We start from the raw sequence: 22859 nt of genomic DNA, 5'->3' as shown, positions 1-22859 counted from the left end.
TCTTCATATTTTAGTACTGTGTTTAGATAGAGATAGGGTAATGGAATTCATGTTTTTGTAGTTGATTTGAGACTTTAAATCTCAGTGATAATGACTTAAGAAATGTTAAGGTCATTAGTTGCTTGGGGGAAAAAAAAGGTTGCCAACAGCTGGGTAAGTAATCTTACCTTTGCATTTTCACTAACGTTTCCAGTCAGTCATACAATTGTTCCTACAGGGAATATGTTTTCATAATTGTTCAAACAATGAATAAGTATTGGTTGAGCATTTTATTCTCTGTTTGGCCCAGAAGTTTTCATTTACTGATCAATAAAGTTGACCACAATCAAATCTTTGATTTCTTTTCCACAACAGGTAAAGCAACTTGACTGTTCATACACAATTCCATCTGAACACAGACTATTTCTCTCCAATATAAAACTGTTCTTTTGAACCCAATATGAATTATTATTAGTAAGAATCACTTTTCTCCAGGAAAAATGTAAGATATCAGTGGTACCCTTTAAATTCTTATAACTGATCTCAGAAATGAGAGGATTCCAACAGGAGTAGAGGAGGGAGGGAAAGGAATATAATATCAGTAAAAATTGTACACCTTTTAGCAGTTGATTTGTGATGCCCAACTTCATGGCATCTAGGCCTAATTTTCTCTTTGTGACATTTAAGCCATGTAATCTCTGGCTCATTCAATTTTCTGGTGATTTTTTTTTTTTTTAAGTGAGGCAATTGGGGTTAAGTGACCTGCCCAGGGTCACACAGCTAGTAAGTGTCAAATGTCTGAGGCCAGATTTGAACTCAGGTACTCCTGACTCCAGGGCCAGTGCTCTATCCACTGTGCCACCTAGCTGCCCCATCTGGTGATGTTTTGAAATATTTTCCTTTCAGACATTGAATTAATTTTTACCATTTAAATTTGTTGTACGTCGGTAGGAGTGGCTATTTTGATACATTCATATTATGTAAATCAGTAATTAATAGCAATTCAACCAACCCTTTGAGAACATTGCAAACACTTTTACAAAGGACCATTTTAAACTCATCTTTTTGCAAATAACTGCTAGTTTTATATGGTAGCAATACAATCGCATTTCTCAGAATAAAACAAGAATTTATTAAGTGATTCCTATGGGCCAGGCACTGTGCTCTGTTTCTCTTTATAAATTATGTTGCCTCTTAAATTAAAGGAAAATTCTCACGTAATATGAGAAAATTAGGGAAATTGCCTAATTTTGCTTACGAAAACGCCAATTGATCTCCCAGTCAGCAAACATTTTTAAAGTCCCTACTATTTGCTAGTTATTCTTTACATCATCAAAAAGATATGGAGTCTTAGAACATTAAAGCTAGAATGGGTCTTAGAACTGTTGGAGACCCAGTAGAGAACATTTATCCCAAACCAGTCATTTTTCAGATGAGGAAATAGTTCCCAAAAGGTGAAGTACTCATTCAAAGTCTCTTGTGGCAAAACTGGGACCCAAACCCAGGCCTTCCGTCTCCTTACATCTGTCAGCATTTCTTCTACCACAGTGCACTGGAACACTATTGGGTTGTTGTCACAGAGAACACCATCAACTCCATTCCAGTGTGAATAGAGTAGAAAGAGAACCGGAATGAGAATTGAGGGAACTAGTTTCTCCCACCTTTCATTTACTAGTTGTGTTGCCTTGGACTAATCACTTCCTCTTTTGGGGTGTCAGTTTTCTCATCTGTCAAATAATGATATTATCTGTTCTGCTTCCCTAATTAGGCTGTTAAGGATATTATATATTACTTGTGAAAAGACTTTGCAAAACCATAAGGGTATACAGATTGTAAGGTGATAGAACTGTGGCTCCTTTGGACTTTAAACATATAGTTGGGTTGGGTGTGTGTGTGTGTATGTGTGTGTGTGTGTGTGTGTGTGTGTGTGTGTGTGTGTGTGTGTGTGTGTTTGGTGAGGCAGTGACTTGCCCATGGTCACACAGCTAGTGCCAAGTGTCTGAGGCAGGATTTGAACTCAGGTCCTCCTGAATCCAGGGCCGGTACTTTATCCACTGTGCCACCTAGCTGTCCCTAAACATATAGTTTTAAAAATATTCTTATTTAGTGTTGACATTGAAGTTTTCATTTTCAGTTGAGTTGCTCAGAATTGAACTAAATTGTCCATCCCTTATTATATAGAAAAGATTCATTTTCAGACTAGTTTTGATGCACATAATTAATACTTCCTGTACTTGATTTTAAGCTGGAAAGTTTCTTCTCTCTCTCTTGACCCTCACTTTTCCCCATGGTAAATATTTTAGTTGGGGATGGGAAAAGTTACATTGGTCTACATTTCACATTTTAGACACCCCTTGCCCTCTTCCCTGAGACACCTCCAGAAACGCGAAACATTTGAAACAGTAGTTCAAACAAACTACTTTCTTTGTGTGAAATTAAGGAGCTGAAGTTTGGAAAATGCAGCCCTTAGAATTGGAATAGGAACAGAAAAAAGGGAACTAAAACTTTAAAAAAAAACCCACCACCACTACAAATATTGATGTCCCAATGCAGCATTTAAATGCATTTCAAATGATTTGAATCTATCCCCACCTCCACATTCCCAGGTTAAACCATGCCAGCAGTTTCTTAGTTTAGTCATATTAAATCGAGTGTCCTTGCCTAAATAAATTGCACTTTTAGTCCTAGGCCTTTAGGAATAACAGATATAAGAGCTTAAAGCTCTGCGTTGTCACTATTATTCAAATTGACTTTTAAATTCTACTTTTTCACCTCAAAAAGTAAGACATTTTTGTTGTTCTCTGTGTGAGAGAGCCTCTTTCTTTCCTCCCTCCCTCCTGACTTCTGGTCTGGTTCTTTGCCTTGTTATATGTTTGTAGCTGGTGTTTATGTTCAGGCTTTGTGATGGTCTGCTCTTTAAAGGAAGCCAGTAAAACTAGGGTTGTTGCCTGTTGGCCTTTCCTTTTAGGCTTGTGATAAAGGAAGGTTGTGTGGTTTCAATATATGTGCAAAGTTTAGTCCAAAACTCTAATGGAGGCTAACCAGCACTTCTTTTCTGCTTCTGTATAACCAGAAATCATGGATTTTCTTTTTCCCTTTATCACTGTATTGCATTTACAATTACCTCATTCCTTTAAAAGTATTTAAAGTTAGTAACTTGGCCCTCACCAAGACCAAAACCTAGGAAACAAAACTATATGTTGAGCATCATACCATTTTATAATTGTATCAGAGCGGATTCTGAGACATAGTTTTGTCTAACGGACAGAGAACTGGCCTTTGAATCCAGACAACCGGGGATCAAGTTCTGCCTCTAACAAATTGGCAGTGTGACCCTGAGCAGGTTACTTACTCAGTGTCTCAGTTGACCCTCTAAGAGTGGTAGCCAAAGGACAGTTACTAATATGCATTGATAGAGGAAATTTCTTAACTGGGGTGGGGAAGGGTTCCCTCACATTGACAAAATTGCATTTTCAGATTTTTGAAGAAAACACCATGGATTGATAAGTTCTCCTTGTTGTTCATTTGTATCTGACTTTTTGTGACCCCCATGAACAATACTGTCCATGGGGTTTTCTTGGCAAAGATGCTGGAGTGGTTTGCCATTTCCTTCTCCAGTGAATTAAGGCAACTAGAAGCTAACTGACTTGCCCAGGGTCACCTAATTAGTAAATATCAGAGACCAGATTTGAACTTGAGTCTTCCTGAGTCCAGGCCTAGTCCACTGAGCCACCTAGCTGCCTGAATTGACAAGTTACAGTCTGAAATGCTTGCTGTAATGGAAAATTAATTAACCAACCTTGAATTAGACAAATGAGCCTAATTAAGTATTAACAGGTAACCTTACACCTATGTAGAAATTGGAACCAAGATAACCACTAACCTTGTATTCCCAGTGTATCAAGCCTCAAATGACTACAATCCACATTGAAAGAGCAGGAAATGTGTAATGAATGCTTTCAAACTATCATATGGCTAACATAAGGGAGGAGTGATTTTAATCCTTTGCAAATGGTTTATGGCAGAATGAAAATATTTTCATATATTTCAGGAAATAAAAGACAGAATCATGAAGTGGTGGCTAGATAGGGACTGTTTCAACTTGACTCCAACTCAAGCACTAATTGGGTCACTCCAGCAATACAGTCATGTTTTAGGGCTCCTTTCTCGTCTCCTGCCTTATGTCCTCCATAGAACAACTAAAGATCACAGGAAAGATCAGCTGGAATGGAGGTCATCTAATCTAACTTCCTCACTTTACAGATGAAGAACTGAGGCTGAGAGAGGTTACATGACTTGCACACAGGTACCAAGTGACAGAGCTAGGATTTCAACCATAGTCCTCTGTCTTCAAATTTGTCGTTTTTTCCAATATTTCTTACATAAGTACCTAACTTAAAGGCATAGAATGTCCTCATGGGCTTGTAAAGTATGGATTAGTTTTAGTTTTGTGGTAAAGTGTTAAGAATCTAAAAAAATAAGTGCATCATCTTTTTGAAACAAGTGAAAATTTATATTTCCTTTACAAGTCTGTCTTTTATTTATTTAGTCATTCATTCATTCATTCATTTATTTTTGTGGGGCAGTGAGGGTTAAGTGACTTGCCCAAGGTCACACAGCTAGTGTCCAGTGTCTGAGGTCATATTTGAACTCAGGTCCTCCTGAATCCAGGGCCGGTGCTTTATCCACTGTGCCACTTAGCTGCCCCCTTCAAGTCTAAATCTTAAGTGTTTTATCTTAGTTCCAAAAATAACTTCAGAGTTCCCTTCACAGAGTAGACATTCAATAGATGTTTGGTGACATGCTGTCTTGTCTTTTGTTTTTGTTTGTAGCTCCTTCTAGTAATTATTGACTGCTTTGCTAGTGAGTTTTATGCTGGTTGTGGGAGGGTGGAGGAGTGGGTAGCTAGAGCTAGTTTTAGAAATGATTTTTAAAGATTATTTTATAATTATACAGCACTTTACTTATGTTGTTTTATTTTATTACAGTGGAAGTAGGCAAGGATTATTATCCCTGTTTAGCAGATGAGGAAACTTGAGGTTCATGAAGTGACTCATTTAAAGTCATAGAGCTAATAGGTGACAGAATAGAGACTTGAATTCAGACCTTGTGTTGACAACCTGGTTTGGTGCTCTTTCCACCTGATTAAATACTTTACCCTGATTAAATATTCTAATTGCTCCTGAATAAATACTTTAACATGATCAATTCCATCACTAGTAATACAGATTTATGCTAGTTTCATGGAGCTGGGGTGATACATAAGCAAAAAAAAAAAGTTTACTTAAATTAATAAGTAAGGTAAACAAAATTCCTGGGTTAAGTTAACCTATTTAAGGGAGAAACTTTTAAAAAAGCTTTAGCTAGTATCAGTTTGCATACCAACAAAGAAAGGGCTAATTTGAAACAATTCTTTTTACATTAAAGCAAATTTGTCAGAACCCCTGCCTAGTAAAGCATTTTTCAACCAGTTGTAATTATTACATGCACTGCAGAAAAACAAACTACATCTCTTAAACATTCCATAAGTTTTTACATTCAGTTTGGCTTTTTTCTCTACCTTAATCTCCGTTTCTCAACTAAAAAAAAGGTCTAGATTGGTTAGATATTCTTGGTCTAAATACTTCTGAATATTCTAGGTTGCTAAGTGTTATGGTGATCTACTCATTTGAACCGATTTCACAATCCTTTTCGCGTGTGTGTGTATGTGAAATTTGTGTTTCAAGCTTCAGTTCTATTTTCTCCATCAAGTCTTCCCAGTTACCAGTGTACTTCTTTTCCTCCCTTCCCCCCTTTTAACTTTTTCTATCTATTTCACTCATTTGACACATACCCTGTCCTGTGATTTCTCTGATACTGTTTAATTTAGTTTTTTCATACATCCTAATCTTATCTCCCTATTACCTCGATTTCAGGCTCCAGAGCAGGAACTACATACACCTTTATTTTTTCTTTGTATCCTCTATAACACTCAGTAAAGTGCTTCAACAAGTAATGGTTTTAAAAGAGTAGTTAAGGATGTGACTAGGCTTAGCTAGCTAGGGCTATTTAGTTTGAAGCACTTTAGACATGTTTGCTATTTTTAAAAATGCAAAATTAATTGACTGGACACAGTGTACATAAAATGATATCTGCATATGGTCCAGGCATAAAGAAATTGGCTAATGCTAACCAAATTCAAATGATGGGAAATGCTGCTTTTACTCTAAGCTCATAGTATAAAAAGTTATATGAGATTCTTATAAACTGATTTGAGAATAGCCTGAGCATGATCTCACTAACTGGAACAGAGTATTAAATAAAACATGAAACCTTCTTCCTTCTTGGAAGGATCTGTTTTATAGATTTTAAAATACAGATATTCGATGAAGTGGAGGAAGGCAGTGAGCTGCCCTTAAGGAAATAACAAGGGCAACGTGGGAAGTGTTTAAATAACTGAATATGAGCAAAACTAAAGAGCATGAATTTACTCATTGGGTACTTGTATCTTCCCCACTTCCATGCAGAAATGTTGCAGGGAATAATCAGATGGTTAGCATGAGAATAGATACAGAAATACAGCTGACAAGTCCCGCTATTTAGAGGAAACTGTGACTGTGTAAAATGCCAATAGGAAGTCTGGGAGCCTCTCTGGGATGTTTTTCCTGGAGTTGGAGGACTTTTCTTCCCCCTGGGATTGTGAAGTAGCAAGCCATTGAAGTTTATAAGAAGGTTACTTCCCTTGTTGTTCCTTAGTATTTGCTTAAATAGCAAGTCTTGGAAGTCTAGAACAGAAGTATTCTCCATCTGAGAAACTTTTATAAACAGTTGGGAGCACTGACTGAGTCACAGCACAACCTTAGAGAAGGATTTATCATGTAGCATGGGAGGATTGGTTTAAAAAAGCAAACCTTAGAGTGGGACTCAGATTGTCTACCTCCAGATCTAGTGTCTTAATGGGATAGTATGGACTGAATTTTTTTGACATGTTTACCATTGGATACCATCAGAGGGCTCTCCGGGTATTTTGTCACTGATACATTGTGTTTGTTTGACGATTCGGGTTTGTTTTATACTTTTGTTGGCAGGTGAAAGCCATTTTGGTGTCAGAATGACTATTTGAAAACCATTTTAGATGTGATTAGAGGAGTGTTATTTTGTTTTTGTTTTGGGCTTTGGGCTTTTTTGTTTTGTTTTGTTTGGTTTTGGTTAAGCTGAGACCTCTCAGGAACTCAGAGAAGAAGATTCCTTTACTGAAGTAGATGAGCATGTCTTTGTAGGTTTTTTGTTTGTTTGTCTTTGTGTTTTAAAAGCTGAGGGTTGCCTGGTGCCACAGAGGCTATGATTTGCTCAGTGTGTGGCAGAGGCAGAACTCAAACTCAGGTCTTTCTGAGTTAGTCACGCTCTCTGTTCACTCTACTGTGCTGCCCTCAAAGGCAGGCTCTTGGGAAGAAGTGATCATGAGGTATACATTAAGAGATTCAAGGAGACTGCCAAAATCATTTAAAAATGTCGTTCAGTTGTTTCAGTTGTGTCCGACTCTCCATGACCCCATTTGGGGTTTTCGTGGCAAAGATACTGGAGTGGTTTGCTATTTTCTTCTCTAGCTCATTGTATATATGAGTAAACTGAGGCAAATTGGGGTTAAGTGATTTGCCCAGTTTCACACAACTAGGAAGCATCTGAGGTTGGATTTGAACTCGGGAAAATGAGTCTTCCTAACTCCAAGTCTGGTACTCTATTCACTGTACCACCTAGCTGCCCTTTTCAAAATATAGTACCTACTAAAATTTTTTGTAGGGACTTCTACACCATTCCAAGGATCTATAAGGAGAAGAAATGAGAAAACTTGTTTCTGTTTCTGCAATCTTCTCAAATGTACAAGGATATTAATGAAAGTTTGGAGACTTCTTTTGTGGTATAATTACTTACCAGCAGTACTAATGTATTAGTATTAATAAGCAAGGAAGATTTCTATTTTTTTTTCAACTTTTCTAAGTGGTGATCATTTTTAAGCTTTGACAGTGGAGTTTGTTATGAAATGAAGCAAGAAACTTGGCATTTGTACACTGTGAGTCAGTTTTGACATCAGTCTGGACTGGGAATTAAATGGAGGATTCTGGTGTTGGATTGTGGCTCCACTCCAGTATTCTGATTCAAAGGCAGTCATAAGCAAACTTCCCCACTAGGTTTCAGTCATTAATTTGTGGAGCAGGGAAGAATCTGAGGAGGAAAATTGGGGGACTGCCTTGGATTTCCTGCCTTCCTGTTGAATCAGAAAGCAGTGGGAGGCCCTTTCCTTCCTATGAAATGCCATATCCTATTGCCTAGAATTCCCAGCATCTGCCTCCATTTTGGGGGTAGCCCCTCAGAGCACTTCTCTCATCAGCACTTTGAAGTGTCAGCTGGCCTCTGGCTGTCATTTACATTTTGCTGACTCCAGGTGTTTTTCAGTCTTTGCCTCATCTCCTCCCCACCCCCTACCCCATTATGGAATTTCTTTTATAAAACCCAGACACTGTTTAGTGTTGCAGAGAGAGGTCACGTAGTATCATTTGAAGAAAACAAAAACCCAAACCGTTTCTATGGTCATGATTTTAGTTTGATAAGAATGCACAAGTCTACTTGGGCTGAACACATGTATGCTTTATGAAGCTATGGGGGTACCTGGCTCATAGATTTAGAACTGGAAGGCACCTGAGGAGTCATTTAATCCATCAACTCATTGTACAAACGAGGGCTCACCCAGGGAACACATGTTTTGAACCCAGGTTCACCAGACTTTAAATGTTCTACATATTCTACAACTCTGGAGTAGTGAGGTACTTGTGTATGTTTCTCTATCTTATATACTTCAAAAACAAGCTTTTCCATTTTATTGTTTGTGTTTTCTCTAATAATGAATGTCTAGTTGAGGACTAGCACTCTTTTTGGGGGGTGGGGCAGGGCAGTGAGGGTTGAGTGACTTGCCCAGGGTCACACAGCTAGTAAGTGTAGAGTATCTGAGGCTGGATTTGAACTCAGGTCCTCCTGAATCCAAGGCCAGTGCTTTATCCACTGCACCACCTAGCTGCCCCCTAACACTCTTGATGTAATATTTCAAAGATAGTTATCTTTGTATTTAATATTTCAAATCCTGTAACATATGCTAAAGGAACAAGTACCTCATAAGTCATTGGGACTATTCTATAGTTTAGAAAATGTTAATGTTAAAACGGGACACATTTCTTCTCTACTTCTCTTTATCCTCATGATTTATAAGGTGAGATAACAAGATCTGGTGAAGATACAAGCTGAAAATTATCCTTTAAAAAGAAACCATCTTTGAAGATTTACTTTACCGAGGAGTCCAGAAGCTAAACCTGAAAGACTTCCCTCCCCTCATTCCCCCGCACCCATGTTGGTTTGCATTCTAAAGAGCCCCAACTTGTTCCAGAATAATGGGTGTGAAGGCTTAGTTCTATTCTGAAATGAGTTTAGGTCAGAATTGAACACATCCAGCTGTTTGTAAATAGAAAAATGAGGACTCTTCCTTAGTCTGGGTGAGGCTTAGCAAGAGATGCTTTGGTATTCTTTAGGTGCAGGGAAAAGGAAAATTTGAATATGATTTCTTTTATACTAAAAAAGAAACTTTTTGTTTTCTGTGTAGGATCCTAGAATTATGTAGATCTAGAGCTGGAAGGGACCTCAGAGGCCGTCTAGTCCCACTCCCTTGTTTTATAGCTGAAGAAACTAAGGCCCAGAGCAAGAAAGAGACTTGCCTGTGGGACGCACAAATAATGAATATCAGGTGGAATTTGAACCGGGGTTCTCTGATTCCAGAATCAAGGTCCTCATTGTTACACTACCTCTTGTCCTTGATTCTGGCACATACCAGATCCCTTCTTGCCTTTCTAGATTCAAATTCACATTTCAGGTTTTGTTGCTGTTGTTAGTTTATAAATTCCTCATAGAATAATCAGAAGATTGCAAGTATCAATGGAGAGGAAATGATCAGTATCCACTAAGGGGAGCTGTGCTGATGCTTCTTTGGAAGCACCTTGGAGTATGAGCAGGATGTCTTCCTAACTCCACATATGTGATGGCAGAAGGATTTCCAACTAAATTAATTTTGAAATTATGAATTTGAAAACTTTAAACCATTTCAGAAATAGAATCTAAGTAGCATCACCAAAGCACGTTGGAATGAAAGAGCTTATATTTTCCAATAAAGCTAAACTAAAGGATCATTTTTAAATTAAGGGATCTTTTTTGCCACCTTTATCCAGCTGCACAAAGAGTACAGATATTGAGAGAGGAGATCTTATTTGAACTCAAATGTGTTGCAAAAGTAAATGATTTTTATATCATACCTGAGAGTAACACTAGCTTTGTTTTCTCTCCATTTTCCAATTTTTCTATTCCTTACCTTCTTCCTTTCTTTTGCTCTCTGTCCTCCCCTTTCCTCTCCTTTCCCTTTCTTCTCTTTCAGAAGCCCTTCAGAGGCCAGTAACTGCTCCTGATTTTGAGCCACAAGGTCTGAGTGAAGCTGCTCGTTGGAACTCGAAGGAAAACCTTCTTGCTGGTCCCAGTGAAAATGACCCTAATCTTTTTGTTGCACTGTATGATTTTGTGGCCAGTGGGGATAACACTCTAAGTATCACTAAAGGTAAGAGCACTGTGAGTTGCTAGCAATGATTTTAAGAGACAAAATTCAGAGAAATTATAGCTTGGATTGACCACCACTTAGGCCATTTAAATAATAGGTTTAAAGTTTAGAATAGTAAAGACCATTAGAAAAAATGGAAGAAATCATTTTAGTAAAGACTACTTTTAAAAATTCATACCACATTGATGCTTAAGAAAAATAGAGCTATTAGTATGCAAGGTGAAGTTTCTTTTATGATACAGAGCAGAACTAGACTAGTTATAGAGACATTTTGATTTATATCTGGTGTATGATATTTTTGTTCTATGATAAAAGCATAATTTTCAATAAATGGCTAATATTAGGAATGGACCACATTAGCCATAGTATCTAGATACATATTTCCATATACACATGAACATATGCATATAAGAATGGATTTTGCCAAAGTAAACTATATATTTAGGAATCTAAAGACACCAATGTAGTTATTATATAAGATTAAATAGATATGAAATAACATGCTGACCTGGAATCCCAGAGAAGGTGACATATCTAACTTGGTTTTCTTCTAAAGGTGAAAAGCTCCGTGTCTTGGGCTATAATCACAATGGAGAATGGTGCGAAGCCCAAACCAAGAATGGACAGGGGTGGGTCCCAAGCAACTACATCACCCCTGTCAACAGTTTAGAGAAACATTCCTGGTACCATGGGCCTGTGTCACGAAATGCTGCTGAATACCTGCTGAGCAGTGGAATCAATGGAAGCTTTCTGGTTCGAGAGAGTGAGAGCAGTCCAGGCCAGCGATCCATTTCACTAAGATATGAGGGAAGGGTGTACCACTACAGGATAAACACTGCATCTGATGGAAAGGTAGGATTTCCAGAGAAGGTTGACTTGGAGCCCTAGGAACAAAAAATGTTATAAGTTCAAATCTGGCCTCATACACTTACTGTGTGACTCTGGGCAAGTTATTTTACCTTTGTCTGGGGATAGTAATAGCACCCACCTCCTAGTGTTTTTGGAGGCAGCTATGTGGCTCATTGTATAGAGGACTGGACCTCTATACAATCAGGAAGATCAGGAAGATGTGAGTTCAAATGCAGCCTCAGACACTTACTAGCTGTATGACCCTGGGTGAGTCATTTAACCACTGCCTTAACCCACTGGAAAAGAAAATGGCAAATCGCTCCTGTATCTTTATGAAAAAAAACTCATGTGTAGTGTGGTCCACAGGATCACAAAGAGTTGGACACTACTGAACAATTGAACAATGACAGCAACCTACTGTGGTAAGGATAAAATAATTTACTTTTTCTAAAGTACTTTGAAAACTTTAAAGATATGTATGTGTGTATGAGTATATATGTATATATACATATAAATATTTATAGTTATTAATACTATAGCTATAAAGATATCATAGATTTTACATAGGCATCCTCCCACCCCAGTTTATAGGTAAGGAAATCAAAGGCCAGAGAAGTTAGTGACTAACCTAAGGTCACACAGCTAGTTTTTAACAGATTTGGGATTAAATTTTTGGTCCCTTTACATTAGGTTCACTATACTGAAGGATAGGAGTAGTCTAAAAGTTCTAAGTTGGAGAAATTCTATTTTTTGCCTTATATATGATGCATCAGAGTCCACTCAGGAGTTTCATTTTGTGGATGGTAGCAATAATTTCCATTCTTTTCAACAAGTAATTTTTATTTTTAGTCTGAATTTAAACACCAAATAGAATGGACATTTATATAGATAAATTGTGTTTGTGTGTGTGTGTGTGTGTGTGTGTGTGTGTAGGCAGCTAGATGGTATAGCTGATAGAGCCAGCTGGAGTCAAGAAGAACTTAAGTACAAATCTATCCTCATATACTTACTAGTTGTATGACGCTGTGCAAATTATTAATCCCTGTTTGCCTCAGTTTCCTCAACTGTAAAATGGGAATAATTTTAGCCTTTACCTAGTAGAATTGTTGTGAGGATCAAATGAAATGATATTTGTAAAAGTGCTTAGTGCAATGTCTGGTACATAGTAGGCCCTACATAAATGTTAACTATGATCTTATGTATAGATAGATGTTTCTCTCTGTGTATATATGTATGTGTGTGTGTGTATGTATATACATACATACATATACATGAACAGAAAAAAAGATTATACATGAAACTCTAGGTTTCTATTATATATAGCTTGCTTTAAAAAATATATATATATATGTATAAAATCACAATAATCTGTAGCTTTCAAAGCTAATCGGCTTTTCTGACCTTTCTGACATTCCTTCTTTTCTCATTGTAGGAGGGGAAAAAAAGATTCTCCAGTGATTCTCTTTTCTTCTTTTCTCTTTCTTTTCATCTTCATTTTCCTTTTCCCCTTTATCTCTTTCCCGTTCCCCTTTCTGCTACCCTATCATTAAATCCCCTTTGCTCTCCCCAACCCCATTCCATGGGGGAAGGGGAAAGAAAAACAAAATCCTTCTGACCAATATATACAGTCAAGCAAAACAAATTTTTACATTGATTGTTTCTGAAAATTTACTTATTCTTTATCTTTAGTCCATCACTTCTCTGTCAGATTTCATCATCTGCTCTCTGGAATCACGTTTGATCATTCATTAGTCAGAATTCTTAAGTCCTTCAAAGTCATTTTTCTTGATAATGTTATTATATGTAAATCATTGTCCTGGCTCTGCTGAGTTTACTTTGCATCGCATCATTCAAGTCTTCCCAGGTATCTTTGAAACTGTCAATTTCATAGTTTCTTATGGAGCAGTACTATATTCTAGGGTTTGGCCCATTTTTAACTTAGCTCTCATGCCATATAAAAACAGAGTGTGATGCAGATTTGCTGACCCCTGCTATATCCATTATATTTGTATAACATAGAAGGATACCCCACTTAGCTCCCATTTCTCTGCTACTACAAAAAAAAAGCTTTTATGAATATTTTTATACAAAAGGATCTTTTTCCTCTTTGATTTTTTTAGGGAATAGGTCTAGTAGGGGCATATTTGGGCGAAAGGATATGTTCAGTTTAATAACTTTGGGGGCATTGTTCTGAATTACTTTCTAGAATGTCTACACCAATTCATAGCTCCACAAATAATGTATTAATGTACCTTTTCCCCCACAATCCCTCTAGCACTTGTTATTTTTCTTTTTTTGTCAACTTTGCCAATCTAATGGGTTTGAGGTGGAATATCAGAAGTTGCTTTAATTTGTATTTTTCTAGTTATTAGTGATTTGGAACATTTCTTTTTTCATATGGTGGTTGACAGCTTGTATTTCTTCCTTTGGAAACTGCCAGTTCATGTATTGGAAAATAATTTTCATCATTTTTTATGAAAGTGCTGGTTGAAGTCATATCTCATTATAGTTCCAAAGAACTATACTAATGCTTTGTTGTATTGGACTTTTGTTCATTTAGATAATTCTTGTTTGTTTGTTTTTAGTGAGGCAATTGGGGTTAAGTGACTTGCCCAGGGTCATACAGCTAGTAAGTGTTAAGTGTCTGAGGCCGGATTTGAACTCAGATACTCCTGAATCCAGGGCCGGTGCTTTATCCACTTTGCCACCTAGCCGCCCCAATTTAGATAATTCTTGAAATACATGGCTTATCAGCTGGGGCTCTGGACCTGCTTTTATATATTTATTTTTATCCCAATGGTTTATTTGTAAGGGATTTGGACCTGGATAACTTGATGGGATAATTGAACCCTCAAAACTTAGTGGGTAAGGCATAAAAATCATCTCCCTAGTCTAACCTAGCTAGTATTTTCTTTTTTTTTTCCAGAGTCTGCTATTTGAAATGTTAAGCGGGAGTACTTTTTTTTTTTTAAACAAGTACCTGATGCACAAATTCGTTAATTCCTTTTCTTTTTAGTTATCGGCCACATTTAATACAATTAAAGGTAAATCCTATGGGCCCTAGGCTCTCAGTAAATGTTAATAGATAACAGGGCTCTAGACATAATAGCTCATTACTTTCTTTTTTTTCCTTTTTTTTCCCCCCTAGGGCAATGAGGGTTAAGTGACTTGTCCAGGGTCACACAGCTAGTAAGTGCCAAGTGTCTGAGGTTGGATTTGAACTCAGATCCTCCTGAATCCAGGGCAAGTGCTTTATCCACTGTGCCACCTAGTTGACCTCGCTCATTACTTTCAAAAGTGCTGAGCTATGTTTTTCTATCTAGGTGCTCCCCTGGACATGTTGATGGTTTGGGAAATAGATTCAATTCATTTATAGGGTTTACTGTTCCAAGAGAGTTGTTCTATCCCATTCATCTCAGGGTAACTTTCTGAAGCTGAATGAATGGATCCCATTACTAATATTTATCCTGGGCAACAGTCATTCAGGGCCAGGTGATGAGTTTGCGTTTTTCCTAAACAAGCTTGCTTATTTATTAGTCTTTAACTAGGAAAGATAGTGCCCCCCACAACCCCCCCCCCCACAAATATGTTTGATTAGCATTGTTAAGAATGGATTCAAAAAATTGTCGCCTATTTTGACTATCTATTAGCTGTCGGTCAGAGAAAAAAGAATTTAAAAGCGACTGAGACTGAAACTTGTAGAAGATGGTGCTCTGTTCCTAGGCCTCCACCATATAAAAATCAATAATATTCCAAGCAGGTTGCTTTTGTTCCAGACTCCTCACAGGGGATTACTTTTGTCCGATTACATTCACCCCTGGGTAACAGATTGGATTTCTAGGTACTAATCTTTGCCCTCCTGTCCCAGAATAAGGATCTTTCTTCCCTCATCTGTCTGAGCACCTGGAAACACCTCAGCCTTTAGTGTCATTAGTCAGCCAATCTGAGGAATTTAATATCCACAGCTGGGATGAATGGCTTTGGTGGGATCATATCCTGTGACTTGAGTGAAAACAGCATAGGAAGGGAGAGGTATTGCAAAAATGTGTGGAACTGCTGCTTGGCATTAAAAGTATGCCTAACATAGCAGAACTTTGATACAGTCTTCTGTAAGCTTCCAAAGGGAAATTTTAAGGGTGATTAGGAAGGGTAGGCTGAGTTCGACTATGCTTAATTATTCTTATTTTCATATTAGGTAATCTTTAAAAAATGTATTGGAGTAAAAGAGATTTGCAAATAAGTCCCCTAAGGATTTTTCTTCTTGCCTCCACCCTCTTGGCTCATCTGTCTCTGTGTTCCTGGGCTTTCATAGAGGAGTTTATAAATGACCATTTCCAGCTAGCTGACCCAAAGCTGCCAGACCTGGGCCACTAGTCTACTCCAGAAAGCTTTTGTTGTTTTGAATTAGAAGCTCTTATTCTCCTGTTCTCTAACCAAGTTGAGCAATCATTATTTTCTGGTTGGCTTTAAAATATCTTAAGTTTTCATAACAAGGATTACTGGGATTTTATCACAGTTCTTAGGGTATTTTCGGAGTTTAGGACCATGGTATGAGAGTGATCTTGAAGTCTATGTTTTGGTTGCTTTGCTCATTAGTTACTCTAGGCTATATTTTCATTTCTTCAAGTTCATTGTAGTTCTCAAGTTGCCAGCACTTCCTTGTACTGCTAATTTAGACCTCTTATTACTCTTTCCTAGGAAGAGAGGTTCAGTATTCATTATAATTTCATTTTTATGGATTACTTTGATGATAAGTCACATATGCTCAGTTTGATAAGAGTAGAGTGTGGGCAAAAATGATGAACCAATTCTGTAATCTCTCAAGTTTTCTAACCTTTACCTGCCTTAAAAGACTTAGCAGTTGTGGTAGGACTTGAGCAGAGCTTGCTGAAGTACAATTGAATCTTCCCATGCAGAAAAGTCTGGAAAGTTAGTGTCAGAATTGGATTTATAGCACTGGTGTGCTGGTAAATTTTAACAACTGGCTCTCTGGGGAATATGTACACATGACACACTTTAAAGTTTAATCTGCATTATTAACATTTTCTCCATCACTTTCTTAAATCTATATAATCAACAAAACAATAATTCTGGCCCTGATTTGTAGTTTTGCCAATTTCTGAGGTGTAAATGGTTGAACTGAAAATTTAACAGTTGATTCTTAAGATCTGTCTGTTGGCTCCAGTACATCATTGGCTTAGAGCCTTTCTCTATTAGAAGGTCCCAGGGGAGCATCAACTCTGGGGCAAAGCAGCCTGTAAACATTGTATGAGAGAGGTGTGACAGCATTCTGTTTTGCCCAGTGCTGCACAAGTTAAGCTCAGTTAAGCCTTTGGGTCTGGTCATTCGCAATAAAGCATAGGCTTAAATTATTTTTTTTTTTGACAAGGAGATCTTTCAGGTTACTGGGATGATTAGAAAGAGGTAGTTCTGGAAATGTGCTGTATTTATGAAATATTCAGAACCAAAGTACCAGGCCATTCATAGTTGTTAATTTCATTCTTTTCTCTGAACATGCCATGAATTCCTGATACAGATTGCAGCTCATCAGCATAATTCTTCCCCAGAGAGCATAGTACTGAACTGAGGAAGGAGGATACCAGACTAGAGTATTAAGAAATAGCCATGAACAGAATATTCAGTATAAGACAGTAGTTTTAATGTTTAATGAGTTTTAGTATGTAAATTTTATAGTGGAAGAGGAAATAAATAACAGGAACTATAAATTTAATTATTGAAAAGGATAAAATTGACCTTCTCTGTGAAACTTGCCATAATTCTGAAATCTCTTTAACAAAGTAGCCTATGAGGGAAGAAAAGAGGTCCAAGAACAAAATCTGTATAAATAAGGGCTATGGAGAACTATTAAAAGGATTTTGTGCCGCAGAAGGAATGTGAGCTTGTGGGATCAGGTGGAACTTTTTGTTTATAGACTCTGTGTTTCATAGTATAACCAGGAGAAACTGGGCAATGAGCATTCTTCCCAGGTGAGTCTGCCTCAATGCTAACAGCCATATGCATCTTCTGTCCCCTGTGGTTCCATGTAGCTTATTACTAGGGATTTGCTTATTCTAAGGAACATCTTGTAGAATTTGTATATCCTTCCCTCTTTTCCATAATGTTGAAAATTACAACATGAACTAACTGAAGAGGCAGGATCTGGAGCATTATTATTAGTACTTCAGTGAAATAATTTGATCACAATTGGCTTCTCCTGGGAGAAGTAGGGAAGGGATTATTAAGTGTCCCTTATCTTCCACATAATTTTCTATATAAACCATGCTAGTATTATTAGTACCTAACACGGAAGAGAACTCTATACATAACTACACACACACACACACACACACATTTATTTGTATGTGTTATACAAACCACAAATCTCAGAGATTCAACTTACCAGGTTTTTGTTGTTTTTTTCCCCCAAGTTGCCAGGTCTGGATGTCTGTGTTTTTGTGTGACTCATGTTATCTCTAGAACAATTCACTTTGTGGTTTCTCTTCATGTGCTTTGAAGAGATCTAGGGTACATGCTTGGGCCATACTTCCCCCTTCTAAGCAGTTCAAAGAGTATTATTGAACAGAAATAGCATGTTAGAATGGTGTACCCATGTCTGGAATTGTTGGTGATCTATTCCTGTCTCCATTCCAAGAACACACTTTCTGATTGAAAACTTTATTTTTTGGTATTGAATTAGATGGATTGATTCACAAAGGTTTTTAACACTACAGCCTACCATATAAATCTTTTGTAATTAATGTAACCTGAGCAAAACCATAAAACTACCCTTGTGAACATAATGAATTTCTTTCCTCTTGTGGGTTCAAGTCTAGATTGGCTTGAACATTTTGCCATTATTTCTTTTTGAACTTCATACAAGTCTTACCACTTTCTACTTATTTTAAAGTTAGTTGTTATCATCAGTAAGCATATAGTCTTAGATGTATATATCTGGTCTTGTATGCATGTTATGAGGAATTTTAAAATAGAGTCCTTTTTTTTTTTTTTTTTGGTGAGGCAATAGGGTTAAGTGACTTGCCCAGAGTCACACAGCTAATAAGTGTTAAGTGTCTGAGGGTGGATTTGAACTCAGGTACTCCTGATTCCAGGGCCGGTGCTCTATCCACTGCGCCACCTAGCTACCCCAATAGAGTCCTTTTTTTAAAAAAGTAGGAAGCAATATTTTATCCCCTTTAAAAGAGACACAGACACAGCCACCAACACTCACATAATAGCTTTTTCTTGACCCCTCTGTTACTTCCTTCCCTCCTTCCTTCTCCTTCCTATTCTTTCTCTTTTCTTTCTTCATTCCCTTCCTCCTCCTCTTTCCCCCCTTTCCTTCCAATCTTCATTGAGAATTTTTGACTATAACAGTCTTGTAATGTTATAGGTCCTAGATAAAGAAAGTGATATTATTTTTGTCTTACAAATTTTTATGCTTTCCTATGATGAACTTGATTTGAAAGAGACATATTACCTCTTTCCTCCCACTTTCTTTATTGAGACACTTTAGCCCTGACTCCACTAGTAAGACCTCGGATCTATTCCTGGACAAGCCTGTTTCTTATTGCTTCATTTTTTGAGGGTTAGACAGCTGAGATTTTTGAACCCTGGGAAAATGATGTGTGGTCCAAAGAGCAAAAAAATATGAATCATAGAGAGGATCTCATGTACCTGATAACTTCTAGCTTATTATTGGAGCTTCCTTGGAACAAATCCTTTTAAAAATATAATGAAAAAATAAGATTTTTTTTTCCAAATCAGTAGATTGTGTTTCTCCTTGCAAGTCCATGTTCCTACCTGATGGGATACCTATTTGTTAGTAAGTGTTTATTAAGAGCCTACTATGTGGGGCAGCTAGGTGGCACAGTGGATAGAGCACCAGCCCTGGAGTCAGGAGGACCTGAGTTCAAATCCAGCCTCAGACACTTGACAATTACTAGCTGTGTGACCCTGGGCAAGTCACTTAACCCCAATTGCTTCACCAAAAAGAAAAAGAAAAAGAAAAAAAAAAGAGCCTGCTATGTGCCAAGGATACAAAGAAAAGTCAAATGTAGTCCTTGTTCTCAAGGAACTCACAGTCTAATGGGACAGACAATATGCAAATAACTATATACAAAGTAGATACAAAGATAAGTTGGAAGTAATCAATAGAGAGAAGGCACTAGAACTAAGAAGGACAAGGTAAGGCTTCTTGAAGAAGATGGGATTTTAGTTGAGACTTGAAGGAAGCCAGGGGAGCCAAAAGGTAGAGTTGAAGAGGGAGGATATTCTTGACATGGGGAATGGCCACTGAAAATGCCTGGAGTTAGTGATCAAGAGTCTTTTTTGAGGAGCAGCAAGGAGGCCAATGTCGCTGGATTGAAGAGTACATAAAGGGAATGTGAGGTATAAGAAGAATAGAAAGGGAGGCATGGGGTGGGGATGGAAGTGGTGTATGGTATGAAGGGCTTTGAATACCAAAGAGAGGATTTTATATTTGCAAGACTACTTTATGTTACCCATAATGTAATTTGAACTGTTTAGGGTAAAACAATACCTTTTTATTTGGATCTTTCATTTAATTTATGGGTATATTCTCCATCAATACCTTCCTCTTATAAACTTTGTAACCTGTGCAGTTTATATCCATATCTTTTCCACTATTCCTCAGTAGAAATGCACCTATCTGCGCACTCATTGTGAGCATTTATTAGTAATAACTATGTACCAGGCACTGTGCTAAGCAAGCAAGAGTCCTTTACCTTAAGGAACTTATATTCCAATAAGAGAAAGACAACATGTAGAAGAGAGCTTTGCGGGGCAGGAAGTGTCCTGGAAGCTTGGGCCCCAGTAAGATAAGGCAAAAACTCATCTCTCAGAGCCAAGGGACCAAGGGTTCTAGTCCATAGTAACCAGTGAGAAAGAGACCATGACGGTAGTTCTAGTAGAGAAGGTATGGTTGGCATGTGAAATGGGGTAAGAGGTGACTAGTGATACCATACATAGACATGTGCACACTCAGCCTGATCATTAAGAAGAAAAGGTAAGTTTTCTATTTGGCAGCTTATTAAACTGAGGCTTAATAAGGCTTTCTTGCTTGATTTATTTCATCTTATGTCTATACTATCTAATAAAATGCCATTTTATGTTTGCTTTAGCTATACGTCTCTTCAGAAAGCCGCTTTAACACTTTGGCAGAGTTGGTTCATCACCATTCAACAGTGGCAGATGGATTGATTACCACTCTGCATTACCCGGCTCCCAAGAGAAACAAACCCACCATATATGGAGTGTCTCCTAACTACGATAAGTGGGAGATTGAGCGGACAGACATTACCATGAAGCACAAACTTGGAGGAGGGCAGTATGGAGAAGTGTATGAAGGTGTATGGAAAAAATACAGCCTCACTGTGGCTGTAAAAACCTTGAAGGTAAGTCCTTGTGTGCAGCATACTCTTACTGTATGTTTTATGCTTATGGTGCTGATGGTATGGAACTTAAATGTGGTTAGTTACTTTAGTAACTAATGGAAAGCAACATAGCCAGAAATTGTGCCATCTGTGAATAAGTCCAAGCTTATGAGTTAGTCTGTGCCAGTTTGTTCATTTCAGTCCTCGTTATTATATTTCTGTGTAAGGACTGAACTCTCCATAGTTTTAATATGTTGGCACACATGGGAAGAGGTGAGAATGGCTAAGATTCTTGGGGATAATAGGATTTGTCATTTCAGTCAGTAAACTAGCATTCACTTAGTTCCTACTGGGTTTCTAGTTATTGTACTAAGTGCTGGGATTTAAAGAAAGGCAAAAAAGGAAAAATTATCCCCTGCTCTCAAGGAGTTGACAGTCTAATGGGGGAAACAAGATACAAACAAATATGTACAAAGAAGCTATAGACAGGAAAAACTGGAGGTAGTCTGTAAGGTAGGCACTCAGATTAAGAACTGGAAAAGGCTTCTTGCAGAAGGTGAACCTTGAGTGAAGAGTTGGAGGCAGCCACAGAAGCCAGGAGGCAGAGATGAGGAAGGAAAGTGTTCCAGACATGGGAGACAGCTGGTGAAAACACTCAGAGTGGGGAGCTGTCATGTGTGAGGAGCAGGAAGAAAGCCAGTGTCACTGGATTGCAGAGTACATGTAGGAGAATAAGGTGTGAAAAGACTGGAGATAGGAGGGGGTCAGCTTATGAAGTACTTTGAAGGTCAAATAGAGGATTTTATATTTGATCCTGGGAGTGATAGAGAACTACTATAGTTTATTGAATGGTGGGGCAGGGTTAGATAACAGAGTTAGACCTGTACTTTAGGAAGGTGAATTTGACAGTTGAGTAAAAGATGGATTAGAGTGGGGGGAGACTTAAGGCAAGAAGACCAATTGGCAGTAGTTTAGCTATAACATGAGGAGGACCTGCACCAGGGTGGTTTCAGTGTCAGAGGCTAACCGGGTAGCAATGTCATCAGGATAGAGCCAGGTTTCAGTTAATTGCAAGAAGATGGATGGCATGAGAAAGGAAAAGGTTTAAAATTTGTTATCTTTGAACCAGGCATTCCAGAGAGCTCAATGGAAGGGTTGGGGTAGCTTTAAACTGGGGGTTTGAAGTTGGGAGTTGGGTTGAGGAAGATGGGAATAAGGTGATCAGTGGGGATTGGAGAATAGAGTTTAAATAGTGGAAGCCAAGGTTTGGAATCACTGGGATGGAGGGGATTTTACTGGATGAAAGTATGTTAGTCATTGAAGAATGAGTTCAGGTAGTTTATCATTATCCACAGAGGTTGGCTTTGGATGGAGTTTTACCAGGGCTTAAGGTTGGGCAGCTGTGTGTCTGTCAGCCAACCTTAGGTAACTCTTAGAAAGAGGTATTTACTAAGGTGGTATAATAATAGCTGTTGGTACAAAATATTCCCCCCACAATCTGTGACACATTCTCTCACAAGTACACATAGAGTACAGAGGAAACATGAGAGAGCACATAGGGCAAAGGGGTCACAGCTCCTTTTCTCTCCTCTTCATGGGTGGTTGAGGAGTTCCCCATAAGCATGGTGAATCGTCATTGTGCCCTTGGCTACTTTTGTCACTGCTATCGGTTGATACTGGGGACATTCAGTTTTTGAAAAGGTTCTTTGGAAGTGATGAATTTCTGTTGAATGCAGGTGTTAGGTAGCTGTTTACTCTTGCGATTTCAAAGAAGGAAACTTTTCTGAGTTGGAATCCTTTAAGAGTTATCCCAGTTGTGTTACCTTCTTTGAAAGTGAGGTGCATAAGGTATCTCCAAATATTACCTCTCTTCCCTTAGAGACATGGCAAGATTATATTAAAGCCTTATGATAACCAGAGACTTTATGACTGAAATGATCTTCACACTTTATTGCTGGCTGTGAGTTTAGCCTATTAGAATACTCAGCATTTGTGATTTCCAGAGCTTAATG

The 22859-nt window shown here is 38.0% G+C and overlaps 1 protein-coding gene across 2 annotated transcripts in view; it reads left to right on the top strand.

The window, feature by feature from the left end:
- The window catches only part of ABL1 (ABL proto-oncogene 1, non-receptor tyrosine kinase), a 208311-nt gene that overhangs the window by 144644 nt on the left and 40808 nt on the right, over window positions 1-22859 (top strand). For both annotated transcript variants that reach the window (XM_043989353.1, XM_043989354.1), the window contains exons 2-4: window positions 10430-10606; window positions 11163-11458; window positions 20596-20868. In XM_043989353.1, the coding sequence (XP_043845288.1) occupies window positions 10430-10606; window positions 11163-11458; window positions 20596-20868 (746 nt within the window). The remainder of the gene's footprint in view (window positions 1-10429; window positions 10607-11162; window positions 11459-20595; window positions 20869-22859) is intronic.

This window comes from Dromiciops gliroides, chromosome 2 (assembly GCF_019393635.1).
Source record: "Dromiciops gliroides isolate mDroGli1 chromosome 2, mDroGli1.pri, whole genome shotgun sequence".
In the NCBI taxonomy this organism is placed as follows: Eukaryota; Metazoa; Chordata; class Mammalia; order Microbiotheria; family Microbiotheriidae; genus Dromiciops; species Dromiciops gliroides.
The sequence above is the reverse complement of the archived record's forward strand: the minus strand, read 5'-3'. Positions and strand labels throughout refer to the sequence as shown.